Here is a 23321-nt window from a genome sequence, read left to right on the forward strand (position 1 = left end):
ATTTCATGGCTTTGTTGCCGCTTGTCCGGGAGCGAAAGATGAATTTATTTCAAAGAAATTTGGATTCGAAGTTGAAAAAGTTTTTCCCGCCGCTCCGATTCCAACTCGTGAACTCTTATGACGTCAAGGCGCACTCTTATAACGTCATATGACGGAGTGACGTGAAACGTGACGTAACGCAGACTCCGCGATTTCTGGCGGCTAGCGGTGCGGTCTAGCAGCAGCCGAAATGAAAGCTACCGACGCCGCACGTTGAAGGCATCTATTGGGGGTCGCTACCGTCGCTTCGTTTACGTTTACAACGGCGTCTTGCCAGCGTTACGATGGATCCCGTTCTCGAACCCGACGACGAAGTTCTCGCAAAAACTCTGGCCTGCATTTCAGCGACCTCAGCCCCACAGAGCATGTGATGCTTTTGACGGAGCACGGTTAGGTTAGGCGCCGGCGGGTCGTCTCCCCTTCCGCCGTGAGCAGCCGTTGCAAATTAAATATCATAACCACAGTGCGGGAAGTCGCGAGAGGCCAGGACAAGGTCGGCGAGTCGTGCCCATCGGAGGCTGGCCGGGGCTTTGGGGTCAACGGATTGTGATTCCTTGAGCGGCGCGGTTGCACGATGCAGCAGGCGGCGTCGAGGCCTGCCACGGTTGCAAGGACCAGGTTATTTATTTATTTATTTATTTATTTATTTATTTATTTATTTATTTATTTATATTTTTATTTATTTATTTATTTATTTATTTAATTATTTATTTATTTATTTATTTATTCCCTACAAAAAACGAATGGGTGCTCGAGGGCGCTAGCGTTTAAAGTTGGTGGCTTGAAAGTAAAGCCGACGCACGACGCTTCAACGGCTTCCACGCGTTTCCGGAGATACGGGGTCCACTGGATCGGGCTCTCTCGCCTGCTTGCATGTACCTTCAGACGTGTACTGTGAATGGATTGAATTAGCCGAGAGCTCGAAAAGAACAGCTCCGCCCAACTGCCGAAGCTACTGAATAACGTCACAATGCGCACCTCGCCGCGGAGTCGAATCGGTCTCGCCGGGCCGGCGGCGGCTGGCGCACTCGGCGCGAAATAGAGACATGCTCTAAGTCTCCCCGCCAGTGCGGTCAGAGTGCGCCGAAGCCGCTGAACGCGTCGGCGGTCAAGCGCAGTTGGAGTATAGAGGGTCTCACTTTGGGCGACCTGACGTCGCTGTGCAACGCACGCGCATAAGTTAGCGGTTAAGCGCAGGCTCTGTTAAGGCGCGTTTATACTCCGCTGTAATGCGCGCGCATTACACCAGAGTATAAACGCGCCTTAACAGAGCCTGCGCTTAACCGCGAACTAACGTATTCAGTGGCAGCATCTATGAGAGCCACTGAAACCCCCCGCCCACTCACTGAATATAAAAAACCTGTGCCGAGTCTCGGAATCGAACAAGGGTCTTTGGCGCTTGAGGCAGGGACGCTACCACTCCGCCACGACGGCTCAAGATTTAACCACGAATAAAGGCGCATCTAGTGAATGCACTCTTCCGATGCAGAAGTCTCCGCGCTTTCGCTACGTATATCCCGGCCTAAGACAACTAGGCCATCAGCAAATTTTCTTAACTGCCTTGAACCTTGTACCTGTACCTTGTCTCCCGTCCCTAACAAACGATTTCCGTTAAGTAGTTTGAAGTTGACTGGCACAGCCGGAATTGTTTTGCCGGGCGAGCGTTCGAAGACACAAGTGCTCTTTATACTGCGAACTGCCTTTTATACGATCACCGACCATTGTGCCATCATAGTTTTTTATCGAACGTGGCGATCATCTGCCCAGCCTTAGCAGGCTCCTTCAAAGGATAACTAGCACTTGAGGCGGCACTTGGAGCTCCTCTGCTTTTCAGCGCTTGTAAATCGAGGCGCGTCAAAAACAAAACCACGGTGCACGCAAAGCTCATAGACGCGAAGCGCCATAACAAATCGAAACTCTCCCGGCCGCCTGTGGCGCCACCAAGCATCGGCTTTCTTTGCTTCCAAAATTCAGGTTCTCTTTTGTCTGTCTTCCTTGTGTGATAAAAGTGCACTATTGTTTTTAAAAGAAACTTACTTCAATATTGAACCCCGCAACCTTCTTTTGTCAGCCTCAGAGATTCGCGTCCCATGTAGGAAGGAAAATTCCTCCAAGGTGGCGCCTCTTGTCCTATGACGTCATCACGCTTGTACTTGCGAGATTGGTCTGTGGCGGCGATACCTGTATTTTGGTTCTTGCTATTTTCTACCTTACAAGAGCTTTGTTTTGAGTAAGAGTGGCGTTTTTGTGATCAGGAGCTGGTATTCTATCGATACAAGCCAACTTCGATTTCTCCTCAGTGTCCCTTAATGGTACGGTCAAAAGCCCACTTTCCAAGCATTTCACCCTATATAAGCCGAGCACCAGACCAGGTGAAAGCTTGTACCCATTGTATCACCGGAGGGTACCCGGCGGCAATGGGGATCGAACCCCGCACCTCCCGCATGCGAGGCGGACGCTCCACCACTTAGCCATCGCTGCGGTGTCGGACCCTGTTTCATCCATGTATCTGTTAGAGCGCTGTAAGCGTACATCAACCTAAAATAACGAACCAAAAGCCAGAACAGGCCCTCTATGCACGAGGCTGGAACTTCAAGCCTAGACCCGGACCAGGCCCGGAGAAACCGCGCATTATCCGGTCCGTGTCTTCGGGCCGCGGTCGAGCAGTGCTCCACTATCTACATCGCAGAAATAGCGACATATTAAATCAGTACGGCTCGCTTCAATGCGCCAAATCACAGCAGAAGTGCCAGATAATAGAGCACGCTTGGTGCAGGGTTCGCTGGTTGCGCGGCGCCTGTTTAGCAGGCAGTCCGAGTCAAGCAAGAGTCGGATTAGATGAAGAGCTGTCTCGTTGCGTTTTACTTAAGGCACGTCAGCAAAAAGGCTGCGAGGATTAGTATGCTGCACCGCGCTAAACCTCGGAGCTCTTTATCTGTACGATAGGAATGTCGTAGATGGAGCTGTCAAAGCAGCGTTTACACGACACTACTTGATCCATCTAACTCAGTGACAACGGGTTCATAGAGCACCGCACACTGTATGTGAAAGTTAGCTATGAAGGAAGAACATGAGTGCAATCAGAAATAGAATGATGCTGTAACTTTATTCATTCCGCTGCTAATGACGAGTCAGCCAACAATCTGAACGGCGCCAAGCCCCGCTGTTTACAGTCAGCTGTTGCTGGACTCGCAGAGAAGACGCTCCTTCTTATGGTTTTGCCTGAGCTGGCAGAGCCTCAGCAGGCTGCTGAACCTGCTTGGCCGGCTGAGCAGGCTGAGCAGACTGAGCGGGCTGAGCAGGCTGAGCAGGCTGAGCAGGCTGAGCGGGCGGAGCGGGCTGAGCGGGCTGAGCGGGCTGAGCGGGCTGAGCGGGTTGAGCGGGTTGAGCGGGCTGAGCAGACTGAGCTGGCTGAGCGGGCTGAGCGGGCTGAGCGGGCTGAGCCTGCATCTTGCAGGCTTCAAATGCAGCCTTGATCTCATCTTCCTCGGCTTGCTGCAGAAAACAAGTGAAAAAAATCGTCATTGAGACAATAAAAATTCAGTACACATTTACGGCAACGTAATGTAGAATTTAGCAACAGCTGTGGGAGTTTTCACGAAGAGGTTACAGCTAAGGTCTTTAGAACTGTTTAAACTTGTAATCCAATTGAATCTCGTCACATGTTCGAACAGCGCTAACTCTGTTGTGTACGTGTAGTGTAGAAGTTAGCAAGGAAGCTGCGTTGTTACTCCTTGTGCAGACTCATTTATAATTTTCGTCTTCCGAAGGTTGAAAGGGAACAAACCAGGACGTGACCTCGAGTATGGAGCGTAAAAGAAGTGCCTCCTCTAATGGCATAACAGTGTGTGCGCCTAACGCCAATGCACACGGATGAACGTCAGCCTAAGACGACTGACTGAACAACTGAGTGCATGCATTCCTGACTAGTCGTGGTTCAGATGCGTTTTATGAACCAAATGCCTTTTATTTCAATAAAGGTTCTTATTCTTTCAGAAGTAACTGTGATCTATCATAGCACCCCAATTTCTTTTAAATTGCGATTTCGCTCCAGTTCCCTTTCGTAGTTGAAAGTTTTGATAGATGGTGCTGCAAAGACCAAGACATGGTGGTTAGCGTTTGTTCAGGCGAATTGTTTGCTTCAATGCAGAAATGTTAATGCAGCCGCAGGAAAACGGTACAAGCGAACATTCTGTGCCTCTCCCCCCCCCCCCCCTCCCCTCGCTTTGAAGCTTTTTTGAAGCTATTTTGAAACTATAAAAACATATTGTGAAGCTATAAAAACGTTTAGAAAACGCGTCAAAGGACACTAGCGTTGTATCTTGTATGACAAGCTCTTCCACTTTTTTTCCCGCTGGTAACCATGCCTAAAAGTCAACAATTCCTGCTTACTGTGAAAATGCTTGTCTTGGCGCCCGACTCGGCGGCCTGTAAAGAAAGGTAGGTGCAACGTAAACATAAAAATTACAACAGTGGTACAAGAAGAGTTCAAGAACAAAATAAGAAGACGTTAAACAACTGCGCCCCATTGTGCCTGATGTTCGAGATTTCTGCCAAGAAAGGTCAAGGTCAACGAATTAAGAACGCATTCAAATAAATTACATACGCAGCTGCACTTTCACTATTCCAAGGTCTCTTAGACTACTTGCTTAAAAATTCATCATTGTAAGCACTGGCCTTGCCATTGAGGGTAACACTTGGCAACGTCTGCTGGCCTAATCCAAGCTAGGCAATATATTCTGGCCTGCAAAACCGACTTACGGTGCACTGCGTTTACTCGTTCATCAGCGCGCATTAAGAATAGTGAAGGAAAGGAATAAAATGGCGCTCTTTTTGTCACTCACCCCCTTGCGGAGCTCGCACAGCTTGTTGGTTGCGATCAAGTCGTCCTGGCTTCCGAAAGTCTGCTTGAGAGCCTCCCACTTGCTCTTCATCTGCACGCCATGGTGGGTTCCGTTCACGTAATTATTTCGAGTACGAACGCGTCTCATGCCTAAACTTCCGGTTTAAGTCTGTATCTGGACACCAGGACTGTGATTGCTGTTGAGATACATATAATTCTGTCCTCTTTAGATTCTTTTCGCCCTTTCTCATTGAGTCACGTGCATGCAAGCCCCTGCTGTCGCCGTTCCCAGTATGTGAACCAGTGGTGGGACAGTATAGAGATTCTATTCGAATCTATTTTTTATCCATCCATTTTATTCCTCGTCACTAACCCTGTAGAAAACATGTAAGGACTACGAATGACATGGGCGCCTATTATACTACATGCTGACTGGAGATAAAGCGTTTATTAAAGCTGCCACGAGGCGTGACCTAAAGGGCAGCAGATTTAGAAATGACGCATCTATTATGTTTTCTGACGAGTGTCAAAAACAGTGCTTTCCTAAATACATCATCAAGGAAATTATGAGCAACATAAACTACTTCTTTTTGCGTTTAGTCAACTCGAGCGTCATATATTGTGTAATACATTTACGTTCATTAATTATGAGCATAGCTATTGTATTTGATGAGTGACAAAGTACACGGTCTTGCGCGACGGCGACACCAGACACGCACCCTTTTGACACCTTTTTGCTTACCTGCGCTGAAACATGGCTCGTGATGCATTGCACAGCTTGCACTTTCTGGTTGTCGGCCATGTCTGCACACAAACAGAAGAAAAATGTTGCAACCGTGCATTTAAATGCAACGAAAACGCGATCGCTTGATATTTTCCTTCTCTTCATTTCTTTATGTTTTTCTGCGCTTGGGCAACATTGCTCCTGAGGACAAAAAACCCTTACAGGAATGCCTTACGGAAACCCTTCAGTGCTCATTTAGCTAATTAGATTACATTCAGTACAAACCCGGAAAAAGAACTTCGATCAACGTGTTAAATTATTCCCTTTTGCAACACCTCTGTATCAACGAACTCTGCTCTATAGTTGTCCGGGCGTTACTTCAGGGCCAACAGCATTACATGCGGCAACACTTCGTTAAAACGTTTGCTTTTCACGCACAGCACCTCTTGTCAGCGCCCGAGAAGCCACTTAAACACGGACGCACGAAGATGCTGGCGCATTTTTCCCGAGCGAAAGGAGGCGTCCCTACGGGGGAACATTCCGGACGCCTCGAGATGAGTGGCCTGAAGAGCATCGCTTCAATGGGCGGAGGTGGTACTTATTCCGCTTGTCTGATCAGGCGCGTCCTGAAGAACCCGAGACAACAGACGAGTGGATGAAGACTGGTTTTCGCGCCTCTGTCATTGACGGCGCTACGAAATAAGCGCGGACCCGTTCACCCCTTTCGCCGTTACTGCGCGGGCGATTGCCGTTGAATTTGCATGCAAACGCTTCACCGATATTTTAGTTGTGCTCGCTATCCCCGCTTCGAATTTACGTGGCCCGTCATGTGTGCAGCGAATGTGCTTGACCTGGAAAGCTGAAGCGTGAACTTTCGCTCTATACGGTTAGTCCTCGTCGCTTGAAAGCCCCCGAGCTATCGCTGCACTTGGTGTTTTGTGAGCAAGAGTGAACGCTACTCCAAGAGGCTCTATACTTATCTACCTACAGATCGGTAACGTTTCTTGTAGATTCAGTTAACTTGAATGCGAATAGCGTGAAAAGGGGCTAGATTACACCGTAAAATCAGTTATGTTTCAGCCAGCAATATTTAGCACAGGGAGAGAGCTTCATAATCAATCCTTCAAGAGAGCGTCCTTCACCACCGCTGAATTTACCACGCTGATAATTTAGCTTAACTTGCCGGAGTCATGAGCAGCCATGCTCTTCAAACTCCAATTGATTGAGAAACTTTCTCACTTAGCAGCTGGCTATCTTTTTTTAACGACCAAGGCAGGAATACAAACCGTGGTTATTATTTCAAAGATCTGCGACCAAACTTTGCCCTCGTTTATGCTACAACTGGAGATATAGATCTTTCCATCCTAAGCGTCGCCACATTGCTCACTAGACTACTGTATGCACCCGGCGCAAGCAAAGGGTAAGCGATAGCTCCAGGTGCATACAGCCCTCCAGCAATCAATATGGCGACCCCCCTCCCTCCCGGATGGAAATGTCTAGAGATGCTAAGCCTTCTCACAAAAGGAAAGGCGTACCCGTGCGCTTTCTGCCCGCCAATTGTCGCTTTTGCTTTAATGCAAACTCTGCTTCTTCTTAGACACGTTAGTGTTGAGCGCAGGTCTTTCGTTGGCCTGGCTCAAGTGAAGATCTAAGGGGTGGGGAGTGGATTATACTCATGTATTTCTCGAATAGGAATAGCGTTTATCGCGAACTCTATAGATAAGTCTGGCTCGGTCATTACCATAATGCTAAAGATCTTTACTGCTCATGCAATAGACCTGAAACTAGGCAGGGAATGCATACTGAAGAAGTTGGCGCGGAAAAACGAGGACAAGCGAGACAAACAAAGACGAGCGCTCGTCTTTGTTTGTCTCGCTTGTCCTCGCTTTTCCGCGCCAACTTCTTCAGTATGCATTTCAACCAACTAGCCCAACTTTCTGCTCTCCTAGGCAGGGAAGACGGCTCGGCGAAGAAGGCCTTTCTTCGAATTGGAAAAAGCTCAATCGTTCCCTAAGCGGAGTGCAAGCAGTAACCTCTGATTTCTTTCAAGAAGTCAGAGAAGACAAAAATTAAGCGAGACAAGCAGACCAGAAAAGATTCAGAGAATGCAAAGAAAAAACGTGCGAGGACTTACCGCAGAGCTCGTCGCTTCCCTTGGCCGCCGCCACCAGGATGACCACGAAGATGAGGCAGGAGGCGTTCATGGCTCCGGTTCAGCTGCTCTTCGTTCTTCGAGACTGATAGAACGGCAAGCTGCGACTGAAAATGCAGCCGACGGCCGCCCTTTTTATACCGTCCCAGGGCCCGATGACGCCACGACTCGACCACGTGCGCAGTGCTGGCGGCTGCGCTTGCTGGCGTTCCATGGACGTAAGACGAGTCCATCATCCGTGCCGGCCTTTTGTCTTCGCTCATCCTGTCGTCATCGGAACACGGCCGCTTTTGTGCTAAAGGAAAGAGCCACCCGATACTACGGATGTGTACAGGCGTAACTGCGGATGGTAAGCTGGCCCACCTCCGGTGTGGCGTGACGTGCCTGTGCATGTGCATGTGACAGGCGCGTGTGCTTTTGTGCGTTTTTTTACATTCTGATACACTGAAGAATATGGAGGTGACAGAGTCCCTTCGCACATTCGATTTTAGAAAACTCTGTTAGAAAATGGCATTCCGGTTTCAGTGACAGCTGTTTGACAAAGCGGATGTTGTGTACATAGAACGCAAATATCCTTCTTAAGAATGCGTGCACAAGGTTGCATGATTTATTAACTACAAAGTTTATTCAAGCTGGTAGTGAGAACAAAAGTATATTTAAAGCATTTGATTGCCTGCAAGAAATTTAGTCCACCCGTGGAGTGTCATCAACTCGCGTTTGTTTCTTGACCCACACTGCTCTCTTCCTGTTTCTTAACGTTACATGTGTCATTTTACTTTCCATAGCTCGCTGCGTTGGACTTAAGTTCCGCCGTTTTCGTTAGCCTCCACGTTTTTGCCCCATTAAGTGAGTACTAATAATATACAGCTGCTGTATACTTTTTCTCTTGCAGGGTACTAGCAGACTGCCACTCATGATCTGAGAGTGCACTCCCTTAGCAGTCTACCTTAACAAAACTGTGCAACGGAGAACATGTACTGCAGACTCGCCTAGTAACTGGTGGAGTAAAATTTGATCACTTCATAAGCACTTGGGTGCACGCATATAGTTTTGCGTAGCTAGGCATGCCCATGTGAGCAGCTGTTGCGATGCATCGTTTCAAGGTGTGCGTCATGCCGAAGGCACGTCAAGCAACCGATAAAGCCGCTATATTTCATCACTGACTCGAATTACAACTCATCAAGCGTACTCGAGTTTCATTCCATCAGTTCGCGTTATATTTCGGCCCGGTGGTAGGAGAAATTTGTTTGCTTTGAACGCCGATCGGTTATTTTCTAGCGCATTTAATTCTGTTATGCAGGTGCGCAACTTTGGCTCTCTTCTCCACGGGCCAAAGACCGCAATACATTTATGCGATTATAGCGTTTGAGGATTATAGCCCGCCATGTTGGCGCATACAAATACTACGTGCACACACTTATCTCATTTCAGCACGTAATATATTGTTCATTATTGTACAAGGCACATACAGCAAAAGTTCTAAACGTCGTACGCGCATGATTTCGACGATTCGCGAATTGTGTGCAGGTCTCCTGAAGTAGACACCACATTCATCGCCCGTTCATACCTCTCTCGCGGAGCAAAATGCCCAGTTGGCGTACAGTACATTCTATGAATGCGTTCTTTCTGCCTGTTAACACTGTCGCTGTTACGAGTGCATGCCGGTGACCCCACCACACGTAGCAGCCGGCAGACTTGCTTTCTCAGTGCAAGGAACACTTGATCATGGAAGCGTATTTGCTGTCCCGCGCGCAGTTGATCGAGTCGCTGAACTCTCCAATGTGCACCAGGGGAAGAACACAGCGGAAGGGTCCAGCGTAGTTCACCAGATTGCTGTTGGCGTCCAGGCACCACTTGACACAGCTGCCCACGAAGAACTGTCTCGCGGGAGGACTTAAACGGTCGGGGTCCACGGACAACATCCTGAGTTTGACGTCAACCTTCCTGTACGCTTCGTAGGCTACCCTTGTACCTAGGAGGTCGGAAAATGCTGTCTCTTCGTCCAGTAAGAAAGAACTATCTTCCCTAGGTGGCTTGTGAAAAGGCAGATGGTCATTCTGCGAGAGATAGTTGACGCCGACCGATCAGTCTGATCAAAGCATTATGGTCGTTAAAAGTAGCGACTACAATTTATTTGAGTGTGTGGCCACTAGGTTGCGCGTGGAAAGAATACAAATCCTCTCTTGAAGACATGTTGCACTGAGCTTCTGAACGTTGTTATTCCGAAAAAAAGCCTTTTCTAAAATAAAAAGCTTAGTTTTAAAACTTTTTAAACATTTTAGGTGAACCACCTGTATATCTGTGTTTTAAAAACAGCACTACTTCACTCGTGAGTGCCTATTTTCTTTCATCGACCTGCCAAAAGGGGAACTGCCGGATAACTCTATCTAGTAACAACATAGCTTCGCAAATTAATTGCCTGGTTTCTTTTAGCAAACAAACCGGAGTTCTTTTACTTAACACAATACGTTCAAGTGCATCGTCTATTAAAAAGATTTATATTCCAACTTGGCCCTATCGTACACGTGATACCCACTGCGTTAAGATTACGCGGTGTAACACAATCATAATTTTCCAGTCTCTTTTTTTTTAATGCGGTAGCGTTAGAGCCCCGATGTCGGAAAAATCAGTCCGTCGGAAACCTCGGTTGGCAGGTAGCAAAGTGGAGAAAGTGTAATCTCCCCTCAATTTTCAGAGAAGAGAGAGAAAGGGAAAGAGGAAAAGGGTAGTAGAAGAGAGGATGGGTGGAGACAAGAGCCGTGTGGCAAAGTCGAGAGGGGAAAACACCCTCTCCACTTTCAGGGGAGCGGAGTAGGAGTGGTAGAGGAAAGACAGAGAGGGAGGGAGAGTGGAGAGTGAATAGGAAAGTGGAGAGGGGTACGGCGTGGCACACGATGATTGACGAACTGGATCACGCCATCTGCTCGCAGGTCTGAATACGTCAGCGACACAGGCTGCTCCGTCCGAGGGCAACATTAATGCGAACTCGTTCTACCTATACTTTGTTATTATTTCATCCTTATCCTCCGCCATACTGATTGCCCAATTCCGGTAGTAACAGAGATGTGGTGTCACTTTGGCCGATGGCCAATCGCAAGGACAGCAAAAATGTAACAGGGTTATAAATGCAACAGATTTCTCATCGTCGAAGCCCACGAGAGTTTACAGCTTCTAACCCCTCTCTGGAACATCGGAAAACACGTCATCACTAATCCACTTAGCGTGTAACCGTAATGAAAAAGTTTCAACTTCTGTCCGCATCGCAGTAGCATAAAGCCGGCCAGGGTAATATATTCCCATTGTATTTTATATTTATTCTCGTCGCCTCCATGGTGTCGCCTTGATCGACAGCTACTTGCGGAGCATGATAAAGACAATAGATTCGAAGAAAATAATTCGCTGCACCACACCAGCCTAAGGATATTAATTGGACAAAAAGCCACATAGCCTCTTTGTGGTCTGAGCCGCCAGACAGGCGCATCAACAAAACCGCTTAAAAAGGCCCTGAATCACCTCTCTGCTTATCGCGATAAAGGCACTGTAATAAGTAGGCGACCGAAAAGTGATGTCGTTCCGAAGGAAAAAAAATTGTTGTAAACGCGTAACGAGAGCAGAGAAATTTAAGAGTAGACTATTCATCTTTCTCACTTCCGCTCTACTGGAATTCTCTCTTCCATTTTCCTTCAACATGCGGCACTGCGGGCGACGCCTGCCTGCCGCAGCCGCGTCTGGTCACCCATGGTAACCGCACTCGCACCGCTATCCTGAGCGGCGGTGCTCACGCCACATGCCGGCTGCTCTATGACAGCGTAAAGGTGGCGATAAAGAACTGTAGCGCGCTCTAAAAAAGGACGAGGAGGATTCTTTGCGCTTTATATATGAGCGCTGCACGGTGACTATGACTGTGCAACATTGCAGAGATGTAATGTCCTTTGTCCAAAGTTTAGAGCCCATCTGAGCCACACCGTGTGGCTCCTAATGCACCCCCAGCGTTCCAACTGTTCTGAAGGTAAGATGAACTCTAGTCATGCCCCTCCGATGGGTAGGACTTCGACGAATGCTAAAGGAGACCGACTACACGGTTTAGAAGCAAACTACCTGGGCCCTAAACTTCTGACAAAGGCTGTACTATACTCGAAGAAAGTGTTGGCTTGCACTGAGGGGTGTCTTAGGTCCGCTTTCAAAGCATTATATGATGCTCTAAGCAAATGTCAAGAAGATTAACATTTATAGTTCGCAGCAATTCTTTAATAATGGGATTACTCTTAATCGGACAAGTTTTAACGCAGCCTCATGCGACTGCATAGTGATGTGCCTGTAAAACCACAGCTTGCACTACGCGAAAGTCTGGCTACACAAGGCTCTTGCAGAACATCTCACGGCGCGTCACAGATTATGAGGATGCTGAGTTTCACAGTCATCAAGCGCGTTTATTTCACGCTATGAATTATTCAGCCAAACATGACACAGCCGACCTTAGAATGAGCTTTAAACTTACGCTCGCCTCCATGCGCACAGCAAGAGCTGGTGGCATAGCGAGAATCTAACGAAAACACGCAGTAACAGGTGCAGCGCATAATTCACGACCGCACCACGCAGTGCGATAACGGATTTTCTAATTCCACGGGGGCTGTCTGGCGGTCATATGGTGCCGCGATTCACGACTTTAGCCTAAAACAGCGACGCTCACCTTGACAACATCCCAGCTTTCTTTCAGGCAGCTTTTCACGCTTTCGTAGTACTCCTTCAGCTCAGAATTCACCCAAGGATTTAGTTGGTCCTCGTAATTGGAATTTTTGCCTCTCAGTCCGAAACCTCGAGCCATTTCCACAGCAACATACTGCAAGTGAAAACGGCGTCCGAGCACGCAAAGGTCAAAATTCTACGCCTTGCGTCTCGCACAATGTGCAGGCACGTAAACAACCGTCTTTATACTTAGTTTAATTGGTTCATTTGCTTTGCGCTACCGCGTGATAGTGGTTCTGAAAACATGATTTCTTATAACTTGAGTCTCAAGCGTAACTTTCATACCAACACAAAGTAATATGTACTCAGTGTTCCCTTTGACTAGCTCAATTAAATTTGACTAAGCAAATCAAGAACAATAGGAAAGAGCCCTCATCGTGAGTACTCACGCCTGCTACCCCATGCTTTCTCCCTGCTTAAATTCCTGCTCAAACTGGATGTCTTCTGCTTTCGTTTCCTAAGTAGCTTCTTGCCATGCTGTGCTGACGATAGTAGTCATGCTACCAGTATATGTTGTCACTGGTCAATTGCGTACGGACACTTTGTTAACAGTCCAGTGAGTTCATTCGCCTATACTTAAGTTTATGCTATAAATTTGAAAAAAATAGCTTTTTTGTTGCTCTATCGTATCGCATTTAGTAAAAATAATTTTCAAGGGAGTATTGAACAGCTAACCGGCAACCATAAGTATGTTTCCATATTTTTTGTTTCACTTTATAGGTTGCTAATGGGGAGGTAGGGAAAAGGTTATAATAGTTTTCTAATTGCAACAACCGCACGAAACGTTTTTTCGGCATGCCACTGACGTGGGCATCGCTCTACATTGCATGTAAATTGCCTAAGCGAGTCGGGATACCTATCAGCAAACACGGCGGCATCCTTCGAAGCGAAAACCACCTGCTATCGTAGTTTAAGATGCTTTATTGGCATTCACTGCATACTAGCGCTGCTGAAACAAAAGAGGGAATTGAGGAATTGTTTTTGTTTTAAGTTGTGGTGTTGTTGACTAATGGCAATTAACATTGTAATAATTTTAAGATAGAAAGATAGTACCGCAGCGGTGGTCAAGTGGTTGAGCATTCCCCTCGAATGCGGGAGGTGCGGGGTTCGGTCCCCAGTGCCGCCGGGTACCCACCGGTGATACAGTGGGTACAGCTTTCCCTTTGCCTGGTGCTCAGCTTATCTGGGCTTTTTTTTAGGGGGGGGGGGCGGGCCCCCTATTTTGCCTGCCGCTCCTGCGGGGACACGGAGACGCTCGGCCACCTCCTGCTGGCGTGTCCGACCCATGATCCCCCCAGGCGACGGACTCGAGTCGGGATACCGAGCACTCGGTTTCCCGGCTACCACGGAGCATGACCTCCTCTTCCCGGCTCGCAGCCAGCTCCTGGCGCATCGGGTCCTCTACTTCCTCGAGGAGACTGGCCTGAGCATCCTCCTCTAGACCTTCGCCCCGTACAGCACGAGGCGATGGATCTGAGTGGAACGATGATCATCCCCCCCCCCTGCCCCCCTGCCCGGTGCTTGCACACATAACCAGTGCACTGTGGCTCCCCTCCCTGTTGGACGCTGACGTTGCTGCGGCGGTGCGACTCCTGAACGGCCAAGGACTCCCATGGATACGACGGCGCTGACCTTCCCCTCTCCCCTCTCCCCCCACATCCCCTACCCCCTCCCCTGGTTCCCAAGAGTGATGCCCAAAGGGCCAACATACGTCAGGGCCAGTATCCCCTCCCCTCCCCCTTCATAGCAACAACCACCACCTCCACCGGCGACGACAGTGGCGTCGACGGTGGCGCCATCTGTTGGAACGCGGCTGTGGCGTTGCTAGGCAACGGCGGCTCAAGGAAGTTCGTCGGCCACGGGCATACGTCTGAAGTGCGACCATGCGACTAGCCGAGCTGGCTGGTGTTGTAAAGCTTTCGCTTTAAAAAGGAATACCCGTGCCCTCAGACCACGAGTCAGTCCAGAGCTGGCCGCTCAGTTCCAAGGTTACAAAATAACAACGAGCGCACTAGTACAGCGTGCGGTTCGTTTTTTTTTTTCAGGTATGTGACAAATTGAGCAAACAACGACGTTTAAAATGATTTCTACTCTTTGCATAAAACGATGTCTAAAACAGGTTGTCAGCCGCTTTCTCTTTTTATCTCTTTATTTCCCTCTCCACCTCTGCTACAATTGCTAGAGAGCCCCCTTCGATGGAGCCAGACTTTGAACACTACTTATGCGTCAGCTGCAGCTCACTCCAAAATTAAGGGTAGGCTAGCAAACGTTTATATTGAAAAAAGATGCACCCACTGACGACAGTGGCCACTGCAGTTGCGCGCCGTTGACGATGGTTAGTACGGATGACTAGAATTAAAGCAATTTTTGCCGGGGAATGAAATTTTTCAGTACATTCACACCTCGATAATATGAAAACTCACTGTCTGTTCAGTACACAAGGTGAAATTGTACATAGCCTATTAGGGCCTATGCATTTTTGTCGCGTTAATGTGGGCAAAACATGGAACAAAAGCACGACTGCCATAACCCGATATTTATTTTCTAGTGTTTTGAAAGCAGGACACCTGCGAAAGGCAGTGCGAAGGCTGAAATGAATTAACGATGATGTGAGGTTTTCAGTCACTGTGCCCAGCTGTTTCGTCAACTCGCCTTTCCATTTGCCACATTGCATGAACGCTGTTTACATGAAGCAGTTTCAGCAGCTTCTGCTACTTGACAACCGCGTTCAGCACCTGTGATCCGTCTATGCGCAGTTATGTGCTAGAGGTTCGTGTGACATCAACAGCCCTAGTAGGAGGTACGCCAGCACGTCATGAGATGTCATGCCACGTCTCATAGCGAAGTCCGCATTTTTTGAAGATCGTGGTGACCAGGATAGTGTTCGTAAAGTTGTCAACATTTTTTTTTTCATTTTCACTGCACTACAGAGCGCTATGCTAAATAGCAGACCATAATCACAATGTTTTTTTTTTCTCAACGATTCCTCATTTTAGACACCTCGCTTTATAGACTGCTTTCCGCTAAAATCAAACTGCCCGCATCAACGGAGCGTGACTAATTTCACGGTACCTCGGCGCCCGTTCGCCTTCGACGAAATTTCATATTAAAGTCCACAAAGTTGGTGGATCGGGCTGTTTGGTGTCTACAGGTCCTTTCGGAAGCGCTGAAATTTCACACGGACACAAGGAGACAGACATAAACAAGTGCTTTACTTCCAGTTTATTTGCTCGGTGAAACCCACACGCGTTTTATGCGCGTCCCCAAGCACGAGAGTGACAGCATCAGCAAGAAAGCACGTGGCTGATAAGTAGGCCGTACTAATGGACGGAAGCGCTTTTCTTGGAGATGAGGTGAACGGTGGACTCACGCAGTTAGCTGTGTTTTTGTGTGCTTCTTTGAATTCTCGTGTCAGTTGACGTCGAGTTCTTTCAGTGATACGGCGCTAATTTAGAAAAGGAACACAGTCGCGCACTTTTTGCAGTGAATGGCAAGCAACCTAAGACGACTGCGGGAAAAGCCGACGTGAAAGTAATGTTCACTTCTCTCCACAAGCTTAGCAAACTTTGCAAGGTCCAGGGGGCCCTAATGCGTTTATTTCTCAAAAATAAATTGCGGTATAAAGCACCAAACAGCGTACGTCGAGTGCCCAGATAGTGCTGTTTATTGCTTCCCGCTGACTCGTGGCAAGAAGCAGACCTACGAGGGACAGAGTGGGCGCTGTTTTCACGAACGGCAGCGCGAGCACAACAACATGAGAAATTCTATCGGTGGTTTTCTGGTAATTCACTGCAAAAAGTACCGCGATTGCGTTGTTCCTAAATCAGTGCAATATCATTGAAAGAAGCCGAGGTGAACTGACACGTTAAATCACTGAAGCACCAAATATAGCATCACTTAGGAGTAACTACATAAGTTCACCTTTTTTCTCATTACCAAGAAAAGAGCTTGCGTTATATAGTACGGCCTGGTAATCTGTCACTTGTTTTCTCGCTGATGCTGTCATTCTAGTACTTGAGGGCGTACATAAGACTCGTGTGGGTTTCACTGAATAAATCAGTTGGAAGTTGCGCTCGTCCATGTATGTCTCCTCGATTGGCGTGAAATTTCAGCGCTTCCTAAACGAAGATTCTATTGAAATGGTGGCTGTAGACTCGTGGGTCTATTTCGAGTCATACGAAGTCGTCCTGCAGACTTCTAATTTTTTTTTATTTACGTTGGTGTCTGCATTTAAACAGCGACAGCACCAGGAAGATCAATCATAGTGAACAATATAATTAAGAAAACTTTATCCAATCTTTCAAAAAAAACAGTGCAGTCATTTGAAATGCGAACCCGCATTTCTTGTTGCTGCGGCCGCTGCAACTGCTTTGGCTAGAGAAGCAAATTGCCGCTGACTAGTGTAAGGATCACGTTTGCACACGCAAATGAATACTCACTTGTCCGAAGCTGCCGTAATTGTAGGCCGGAACCCCTTGCGGGCTGTACAACAGCGGCGGCAGCAATGCTCCCGCTGGGATGACCACCTCGTTTTTCATTGCTTCGTAAAACACCATGGAAGACGTGGCGTCGAATAGCGCCGCCTTGCTGTCCGCGGAGGCGATGATCATCTTGTACTTCGAGGCCTCGAGCCAGTTCTCGAAAAAGGTGGTCTTGGAAAGGGCCAGTTTAGCGTACAGTGCGTCCACCTTTTGGGTGGTGTCGACGCTATCGGGAAAGCCAACCGTGATTTTCAACCTTTCCAGCTTGTTCATGACTTTCTTCTTCGAATCTTGGTTGAACACTGACAAGTTTGCCACCAAGCTGGAGAGCATGTCGCGCATCTTCGTCGCTATTGTGGTGGCGTCTCTCAGCCTTTCCTTCGAAATGGCTGTGGTAAAAAAAAAACACACACACACACACATATTATGGCAGCGCTAGCTTCAAGCTCGAGGGTTACGCAGAAAAATGGTTGAGCGACTTTTTTTTCAGTTTATTTGTTTCATTCTGATTTGCAGAAACCGGAGCAAAGACAAAAGGCAAGAATCCTTACAAAGGCCTCTGCTCCGTTTGCAGACAGGCATCAGAAACATACAATTGATTCCCTTTTTAGGGGGCAAAAGGGATAAAACAAGCAATACTGAACGGCCATAAATGCTAGCAAAAAAAACAACAAGAACTACATATAGAACTACAAATAGAACTAGAACTGCATATAGAACTACAATTGCGAACAATTGATTCCCTCTTTGGGGGACAAAAGGGATAAAACAAGCAACACTGAAAGGCCATAAATGCTAGCAAAAAACAAGAGAAACAAATCAAATGAATTCAATGTTTTCTTGCAATATTACATTCTTGAGGAACTTCAAGTTGGTGAATTGGCTTGCTGAAATCAAGCAGTTTTTCAGTGAGATTTAGTAGAGACGGTATTTGTAACTGTACGTGTTGCCTACCGTAGTTAGTCCTGACTATAGGGATTTTTCGGCTATGTGTGTGGAAGCAGTACTCTGCAGCGGGGTGTGCTGCGCTGTAAAGTTTCTGGTTCTAAACATGTTGCAAGAGCCTATAACAGTATAATTGGTTAGCCTTTATCAGGGAATACTTTCTGAATAATGGATCTGTCGGTAAATATTGTGGATGCCCGTGGTAGTTTTCAAATATGCGCAGGACTCGTTTCTGTAGAGTAATCAGCTTATGAAAATTGCCCGGCGTGGTTGTTCCCAAGATTAGCGAGCAATATGACTTACCGTGACTTGGTGATGTACAATAATATTAGATCGACTTCCGTTAAGAGCTAGAAATGAGTTCTCCTTAAAAGAGCAAAGGGTTAAATTTTGAGATAGTATGACTGTGCACAAGTTGCCTTGCACAGAAAACAAATGTGCCGTTTCAAACGAAGAGATCGTTTCAGAAAACGGCACTCGGAGGACCCAAAACGTTATTGTAATCACACCGGTGTTCCAACCAATCGAGTAGTGCAGCATGCAACGGCAGCCTGAAAATGAACAAGACACTATTATTAAGCTCCGCTTGCGCAGAGTAGTAAGGACACTAAAATGTATCAGTTAAAGGCACTGTTTTGTTATATCCCCTGACAAATATCATGTACCAATTCGGGAGGCCGAAAAAACGTGTCCGATAACCGATGTATTCAGTTTGCGATGAAATTTTAATAGCCCTCGCTTATGCACCGTCGACTGATTCCGAAGAAGACAACAAGCGGGTTCTGCTCTGCCGCACAAGGACAAGTGATTTGCCAGACGGTCGCGCGGGTATTAAGCCACTCGCGCGGAATAAGTGCCGAACAGCGTTGTGCGACATTTTAAGGCGCACACGCTGCGCGAAATGGCAGGGCGTTTTCTCGTGTGCGAAGAAAAACACTTCGCTGTGTGATAAAAGGCAGAAAAAAAAATGCTTCACTGAGACAGTTTACTTCATGAGCTTTTTGGGGTAACTTGGAGAGAAGCTGCTTTTTGTATCTATTTATTTAATATTTTGCCGCAAGCTGTATCATTAAAGAGAGGTTTACCTACATTAACAAAAAAAGGTCTCAGCCTTATCCCGTTCATCCGGTACGAGGAAGCCGCTGCGATGACAACGCCGCCTTCCCACCGGGCACTTTGCGTGCCCCGATTTCCCTTGCCACTAAAACAAAGAACACATCTGCTGGTCCTGCATTTATCTTATTGTTCTGCAACTGAAACAAGGTAAAATATTAATTTCCCTATTTTCTTCTAATTAAATAGCGTATCTTTGTGATCAGTATCCCTCTGTAAAATTGGTTGCACAAGATGTAAAAAAGAAATCAGAAGAAAACAGGCAATTCTAGTAGAACGCTTTGCTGTTCTAGTTGGTACATGTTACAGAAAGCAGAAGCGCAAACACGAACAAACGCATAACAGTGGCACGGACAAGACAAGGGCAAAGAGGAGCCAAAAGTGCAAACTACACTACACAAGACTGCCTTCTCGAGCCCAGCAGCGCATAAAAATAAGAGATCACAAACACTGCCCAAACTTTCAAACACACGCTGCAACGAACTGGGAAAGCTTTGGATGTCATCACAAAGAGTTCACTTCAAGTTTCTGGGAAAAGCCTCATGAGTTATATGAAGTACCGCCATTTGTCAGCTATGATGACTACCTTAGTCCCTCAGCCAGTACGCACGAGGGCGCCGCAGGAATTGGTTGCTACAACCGAAGTGATGCCAGATGGCCCCACGAGCATTCCTGAGAATCTCGGCGCCGAAGCACAGTCAAGGGGTTAAATCCGATCGACGGCGCGTTCGCGTGCTCTCCGAAGAGGTGTGACGAGGCACCAAGTGCTCGTACAACGCACGACCATAGGCGTGCAGATACCTCTCCACTGGAGGCCAGCAAAGCTCATGATAGCGCCCCATGGTCTCCCTCTGCCAGGATGCCGAAAATAACTTGAATATAACTACGGAAGTAGAGTAATTTGTTTCTAAATGCTCCTTGTTTCACATTAACATATTTATACACAAAACTATCTTCGGCACATAAATTATTTAAAAATATATGCGCACATTATTAACACAGCTCACGTTATTTAGATGCCGCAATTTGTACAAGGAACAATCTTCTCCAGACATTAGTTGCAAACAACCACAAGACATGGGGCAAGAGAAGCAAGTGTACACAATCTGTGGTTCCATAATAAATCAAAAGCAGTGAAATGATGCTCACCGAAGAGAAGGGTTACAGAATCCCTAAAGTCAATTTGTAATGTACACAAGGCACTGAGAAAAGGACGAAAGAAAACGCGCACATGCAAAACATATGCAGCTAGCTCATGCGGAAAACGAAAAGAATCCATTGCAAAAACAAAAATTAATCCACTGAGGGTTTTTCAAAATGATCCCGATGACAAGCCGAAATCCATAGGAGCCGACAAAGAACCGAAGCAATGGTTAAAATACTACCTGGTTTCTTCTTTCACTCGACAGACTGTTCAGAGCTGGCGTCTGCGCTTATCCGGAACAAAATGTTCAATTATTGAATCAAACTCGGCTGATAATGCGATCTCTTGCTCAGCAAAAGCAAAAGTAATCAGCGAAGTCGTTCATGACACATGGTTCACCTTAGCTTCGCTTTCATGATTGCAGGCAATGAAGAAGCCAATTCACACGAGCGAATATTCACAGATATAACAAAAAAGCCATCAGAAATCGTAAAAAAGTCGTTGTACATTGATTTGCCCAAGCCGCTCTTGTTGCGACCAGTCCGACCATTCATAACAATCACGAGATTCCGTTTGCTCTCTTGTACTTTGTGACTTCAAGAGGCGTAGCTAAGCCCGCAAGCTATTGGAATCGACGTCAAAATATTCACTATGCAAACTTGTTCGTTGCTAGCAGAAAGCTGCAGACGGCTACTTATGGCACAACTAAGGGCAACAGCTTTCTTTGTAAAACGATTTTCGATTTCTTCAACAAAAGAGTCAATCATAGGATAGTAACTGTGACGCGGAGCTCTTCCTCATGGAAAAACATTGGTTCGCAAAACCGGGATCCACGTGCCCGAACACTTTCCTCTTTCGTACGGCACGTATGTCGATGTCATGTGCCCCACATTGTCAAGAAATATCTTGGAGCATCTTGGCAAAGGCATTTTTCCTCTGATTTTTTTAGCGCCTTCATCGGGTTTTCTACCTCCTGATGAGCAGTCGCGAGATTTACTTTTGGCTCCTATAAATTTTTGTTAACCTTAAGTGCCGTCGGCAAAACGGGAGGCACAATTTCTAGGCTGGCTATAAAATCGAAGTTCTTTAGTTGTCACAGGAGTCCTCTTGCCTTCTACCGCCTGCCTGGGTGACGCATGCTTTCCATAATCTCCTCTACTTTTCTAACGTGGCAAGAGTAGTTTTCTCTCAAGGCTTTCACAGCCTCTGCGCTGCAAGCCCACCTAGTTGCACGCAAAGACTGGAGCGTCTCAAATCTAAAACCAAACGATTGACAAATCCGCTCGAAAACGGCGTGACGCGCTGCACCAGGCTCTATGAAGTTGTACGCCAACTACAGAGTGCCTAAGAAGCCAAGGAGGGTCCTGTTTTCTGCTCGAGAAAAACAAGTATCAACAAGCACTATGTTTAAGCAACGCGCATATAAGAGCACGGAGAGAACGTTGTTGTTAGTCTTTCCAGTAAAACGAAAACTTCAACTGGTATGTTTTCTTTATAAAAGTTCTGAAAGACAACAGACAGTTGCACGTAGTGACCGCAGTCCCTCATTTCGTCATATCTCTTGAAGGCGTCTGACAATGTATGGTAACATCGCAGCGTACAGCGGCACGATAAGGTCGCTCTGTACTCGGTTCCTGGCGCATGTAGCATTTTTAGTGCCAGAATCCAAGTGATTTTGCAAAACCGGATCATACTTCTTCAGAAGGTTAACGACCTCAGAGTCGCTCCGCTTTGGTCGCTTTCTTCGTGGTCCCGAAACGGCCTGCCACTCTATGCAAGCAAAACTGCAATGTCTACAATCCACCGCCGAACTTCGCTATTTGTTCATGTTGTTAATGCGAAAGCGTTTCTTGTCTCAGGAGTGGCGTGTACCTGTCATCAGAGCGTGTCGGCAGAGCATGTCATCAAAGCGTTTCCGCACAAACCGTCAGTCATCCATTATAGGGGTAATTAATAGAACAGCTGATTAAATCTGTATTCCATTAGCATGGATGATTAATCATACCACAAAATGTGATCACTTACATTTGGATCTAACTAATTGCGCTAAGTAATTAATTAGTCGAATTAGAGAATTGTTTAACGCAATCTTTGGCAATTTAATTGAAATTATGGAGTTGTTAATTGATAAGTAATTAAACATATTACATTCAAATCAACGAAATACATAGTTAAATTGGTAATTAATTGACTGAATTATTTAGTTCAGTTAGTGAAACACTTCACACATTCATCGGTAATTTAATTCATATTTGTCCCGCTCGCGGTGTACGTCTGCTCTCGTACATTCACGCAAACCCCACATGCACACATGCATATCACTAATGGAAAATTAAAAAGTTATTGACGGAAGTAAGAACAACCGAACAATGCGCCTGAAATCATCTTCAGCTGCTCTCAAGTCCCCGGGGTGAACTCGAATCGCGTTATGACTGCCCCGCTAAAGAATGATCGTGCTCGCTAGGGACACGAATTTTCTGCCAGGAACGACTGGAATAAAGTAACAGTGCGTTTGCCGAAACCGGCCAAAATACTGTCAGTCGCTCTTATTTCAGCCACTGCAATCATTTGAGTAAGCTAGGCTGTCCTATGTTCTGATCGCAATGGAACTAAACTTCCGCGCGCGGCCGCAAGCTTTCACAACTGCTTGTTTTAAGTTCTTGCCCCTAGGGCGAGTTGGAAACTTGGCATAAAACAAGCATTTACTTCAGTCTCGGACGGTCGCCATTACAGAGATAGCACGTTCTATAGGGCAATGTCGTTTCCTCAGCTAGCAATATGCATGGGTGAAAGCAAAACCTCTGCAATAAGTATCAGGTGCGGTTGTGCAGAGGCTTCGATCAAAAAGCACAGAAATGTTTGCGATCAATAGCAATGCAGAATAAATGCTCTAAATATACCAGAGCCCAAACATGCAATAAAATCATGAAAGTAGCAACTCAGTTTCATTGCACGAAGCTCATAACTATGCAGAACAAACTTCGAGCTTGTCAGAATATGTGCGCGAAAACACTGTAGCAACTGCATACGCATATATCTCTATAGGCACACACTCCGCATCTAATTTCGGCGCAATTTGCGCGCCACCCGCGGCGGCACGCGCGTCCCCGTCAGGAAAGCGTGGGCGGTGATCC

General features: G+C 46.8%; 2 protein-coding genes across 2 annotated transcripts in view; both read right to left on the reverse strand.

Annotated features, from left to right (window-relative positions):
* Positions 1-3114: 3114 nt before the first annotated feature.
* On the reverse strand, positions 3115-7893 carry LOC144094653 (uncharacterized). The gene is made up of 5 exons (XM_077628580.1): positions 7741-7893; positions 5625-5686; positions 4884-4973; positions 4432-4467; positions 3115-3534 (listed from the first exon to the last, which is right to left on the reverse strand). The coding sequence occupies exons 1-5, from the start codon at positions 7808-7810 to the stop codon at positions 3250-3252; spliced, it is 543 nt and encodes a 180-aa protein (XP_077484706.1). The 5' UTR covers positions 7811-7893; the 3' UTR covers positions 3115-3249.
* A 1365-nt stretch (positions 7894-9258) lies between these two features.
* LOC144094643 (neprilysin-like) overlaps positions 9259-23321 on the reverse strand; it is a 40780-nt gene continuing 26717 nt past the window's right edge. The window contains exons 7-9 of the mRNA XM_077628569.1: positions 16944-17374; positions 12449-12598; positions 9259-9815 (exon numbers count right to left, since the gene is read on the reverse strand). Coding sequence (XP_077484695.1) covers positions 9462-9815; positions 12449-12598; positions 16944-17374 — 935 coding nt within the window. The 3' untranslated portion in view covers positions 9259-9461. The remainder of the gene's footprint in view (positions 9816-12448; positions 12599-16943; positions 17375-23321) is intronic.

Source organism: Amblyomma americanum, chromosome 1 (genome assembly GCF_052857255.1).
Source record: "Amblyomma americanum isolate KBUSLIRL-KWMA chromosome 1, ASM5285725v1, whole genome shotgun sequence".
Lineage (NCBI taxonomy): Eukaryota > Metazoa > Arthropoda > Arachnida > Ixodida > Ixodidae > Amblyomma > Amblyomma americanum.